Source organism: Papaver somniferum, chromosome 2 (assembly GCF_003573695.1).
Source record: "Papaver somniferum cultivar HN1 chromosome 2, ASM357369v1, whole genome shotgun sequence".
NCBI classification, from domain to species: Eukaryota; Viridiplantae; Streptophyta; class Magnoliopsida; order Ranunculales; family Papaveraceae; genus Papaver; species Papaver somniferum.
Genome location: NC_039359.1, coordinates 195,917,617 through 195,921,233, shown reverse-complemented (window position 1 = coordinate 195,921,233; position 3,617 = coordinate 195,917,617). Strand labels below are relative to the sequence as shown.

The 3,617-nt window shown below is 34.0% G+C and overlaps 1 protein-coding gene across 1 annotated transcript; it reads right to left on the bottom strand.

Annotated features, from left to right (window-relative positions):
• Window positions 1-613: 613 nt before the first annotated feature.
• LOC113350128 (RNA polymerase II subunit A C-terminal domain phosphatase SSU72-like) lies at window positions 614-2,959 on the bottom strand. The gene is made up of 4 exons (XM_026594209.1): window positions 2,606-2,959; window positions 1,920-2,065; window positions 1,035-1,153; window positions 614-951 (listed from the first exon to the last, which is right to left on the bottom strand). Exons 1-4 carry the CDS (start codon window positions 2,818-2,820, stop codon window positions 850-852), a joined length of 582 nt encoding a protein of 193 aa, XP_026449994.1. The 5' UTR covers window positions 2,821-2,959; the 3' UTR covers window positions 614-849.
• Window positions 2,960-3,617: the final 658 nt, after the last annotated feature.

The following is a 3,617-nucleotide window of genomic DNA, read 5'->3' as shown; positions in this document are numbered from 1 at the left end:
TTTTTATTTATTTTCTTTCCTTTTATATTTTAATATTTTGTTAATTTTTTTTTTTTGCTTAATCATGAAACTTTATTACTAAACTTGATAAAACTTTATTAATTTTCATTTACTTGTTAATTTTTATTATAAAAGCATAATAAAAAAAAATTATTTTCTTTTCTTTTGGTCGGTAGCCTTACCGTGTTGCTAGGCTACCGACCAAAAGTTCTGTTTGATTTTTAATTGAATATATTATCAAATCGAAATAGTTCGAATTTATTTTTATTACATAAACATTAATTTTGCACGAAAAATATAAATATTTTACTTCTTTTTCCTTCTGATTTCAGATCGGATAATTATCGGATACCTGATAGATATTTCGATGTGAAAGTTACTCTATCCGTTCGAATTTCGAATCGAATTCAGATAGTGATAGTGCCCTCTCCGCATCCGTTTACACCCTTACCTAGGTTTTGTAGTTTCCAGGATGTCCAAATTTTTAAGAATGTTAACAAGGTTACACACCTAAACCTAAATAACAAATTTCCAAATGTATAAGTTGGCCATAATACACACAGCTCCGTCCCTGACCAAAAACGTGGGATCAATCATTTCTTTGAGTTCAAAATTGAATCAAATGAAATACGAAATACTATATAATAGTAGAACAGAAAACTAGCTCTGACTTTTCAGTATTTCGTGTAGCTGTTCAATTACAATGACCAACAAGAGAAGCTGAGTAATCCCAAACAGTCATAATCCCCGGGATTCTAACACTAAAAATATCAAGAATTACCAGCCAGGTTAGAACTGAATTACTAGCAGAATAAAACATGTCCACTTGGTGGGAACAACTTGCAGTCTCTAATAGAAGGAAATGCTGTACACGATTTTCCGTCTATTTTGTCTTTCAAATGTAGAAATAATGTCATCAACCTTTTCCTCCCATGAATTAGTCGCTTCAAGCTGTGTAAAGGGTCAAAATTAATGAGAAATGACATCTGACAAAATTTCTTCAAAAACTAAAACCATATAATGCACGTACAGACCTCTTGGCATAAGTCCAGAGTAAGCCTAGCTCCTACTGCTGCCTCCTCATGATTATCTTTAACTTCCAAGTTTATCACCAACACACTTTTCATCAGAACATGGTCACGAGTATGAAGATCTGCACAATTATCATACAATGGTTTATACAACAAACATCTGGCTATGAGCAAAAGAGTTCTATGTTTGTCCTTGGTTTACTCATGAATTTCGTGTCTATGCAAATTTGTCCATAACCACTCACAATCATCTAAAATACGGAAACCTGAGCTCAAGAGCATTAAACAGGTTTCCATCCTTTTATGAAGACTTAAAAATGTCAAGTTTCCATCTGTTGAACCTTTTATGTTCAATAGGTTAGGAATTTCTTGTACAAGAGTATTTCAGTGGATCCTTTTACGGCCTACATGCTTTCAAATTGTTACTCATTTCATTAGACTATCTAGAAACATCTCTCGTAGAGATAGACTATGCTAAAAGATCCACAAATAACACAGTTTTCAGTATATACAAACAAACATATTGGAATGCTGTAGCACTGTGGGCACCATTAATCTAAGCATGCCACAGTCACCCATACATTTATAAGGAAGGAAAGGAAATGTAAGTGTCCAATGCCCGAGACCACGAGAGCTATCCTTTTTTCTTTTTTTCTTTTCCTCTATCCTTTGGAAATCAAACAACATTTAAAGGTCAGTGACAAACAACCATGTTAGTCGAAGTTGTTGCAACTTGAGTCAAATTTGTCGACCTACATTACACCGAAATTTGTTGTTCGAAAAATTATTTCCTCAAAAAATGAAATTTGATTACCAGGTCTAAGAAGTACGCATAAGTAGAAACACAAAGGAACTCAATCAAACAGGATATAATGGTAAGAAAATTACCTTCTATAACCATATCAAAAACCTTCTCTTCAAACGTGAATACCACATCAAAAGTACCATCAGCAGAATTCTCTTGCCAGCGTTGAGGCGCAAGTTTGACACCTATATTTCTTTTAAGCATTGGCAGTATTCCATTGCGCTTGTATCTATATCAATCTTAAGAATTCACCCTGCTTTACATTCAATTAATACGCAATAATGAATGCAGATGAACAAATTGTCCTTATTCTAGTTAGTTCATAGCATACTAAACTTCTTTTCTTTTCGTTTCCTTTACTCACACTTATTTTTACTGAACATATACTACTCAAATGACTATGTTTTCAAACATCTCACTGTCAACATAGTTATCGCAATCCTAAATAGATCGTTTACCAACCTAAATCTCATTAAACCCTAAGTTAACACAATAACTGAAACGGGAAAGCTTTAGCAAACTAAATTTCAAATTCAAGAGACTAACCATCTTTACCTCAACAGAAACCATGGAAAAACTCCCTATAATTAGTGCAATTTTAATAGGCAAGTACATCAATAGTGATTTTCAGCACAAAAATAACTTGGGTTTGACCAAAATTATGATTCGAGAAAATAATAAAACCCCTAAATTCACATGAAAATGCTCAATCGGATGCAAGGAAAAAAAAAACTATACTGAAAAAGAGAGGGAGTATATTGAAGGATACAATTCAGGATCTTTTCTTCTGAGATCATCAAACATCTGTTTATAAGGTGTGCCAAATTCATAAACATTAGGTTCTCTTAATGAAGGACCTGGAAGTTTAACATGAGCTCCAGTACCATAAGAAGCTACATCAAAACCTTGTCTTTTCAGTAAACAATGTGCTTCCATACTTCGATTCTGGTTTGATGAACAAACCATAGCATATCTAAACTTCATTACTAAGAGAGATTTCTTCGGAATTCAGAAATCACAAAGAGAGAGAGAGAGAGGAAGGAGATTCCAAGGGGGGATATGATTTTTGAAAACCCTAGTTTAGTTTAAGACGACAAATAAGAACTGGAAATTCGGTTCGATTATAAACTGGACTCACAGGAAACACACTAAATTTCCCTATGATCGGCACTTAAGGCCGGAACTAGCCATACGTGTGGGACAGTCCCCACAAGGGGAAATTAGGCGCAGGCACATTTTTTTTTGTTACCGTCAGGCCCACAATTATTTTCGGATCCAGTCGCACTCAAAATATTTTAAAAATGTTAAAAAAACATGGAAAGATTCAAAAACCCTTCAGCGGTTTCATTAACTTCCCAGTAATCGTATTTCACTAACTTCATTTATTTCCAGTCGCTTCTCCTCTCGATTTTAATTTCGGATCTTCTCTGCAGAGAAATTACTTTCTCGATCATTCAAAACCTAGAAATCGATCATTCCCTTGCTTCAATCGATCGAAATCAGTTCAACAAACCCTAGAAATCGATCATTCCCCTGCCTTTCCCTACTTCAATCGAAATCAGTTCAACAAACCCTAGAAATTACTTCCCCTACTTCAATCGATCGAAATCACTTCAGTAAAAATGGAGGAAACATCAACAAAAGAAAAGAGATCAAAAGCTCCTAAGGAAAAGAAATCTGGTAAGAAAAATAGTTTATTCGATTTTATTCTTGCATGCATTCACTGGATTCGATTTTTTTATTATTTATTTTAACTTTTGTTCTTGATGATGATGACCTAA

Coding starts and splice junctions, on each gene's coding strand:
- LOC113350128 (XM_026594209.1), bottom strand. CDS start 2,820: ATGAAGTTTAGATATGCTATGGTTTGTTCATCAAACCAGAATCGAAGT. Junction 2,066..2,605: donor AGAAGAAAAGATCCTGAATT/GTATCCTTCAAT, acceptor AGATTGATATAG/ATACAAGCGCAATGGAATAC. Junction 1,154..1,919: donor TTTTGATATGGTTATAGAAG/GTAATTTTCTTA, acceptor ATAATTGTGCAG/ATCTTCATACTCGTGACCAT.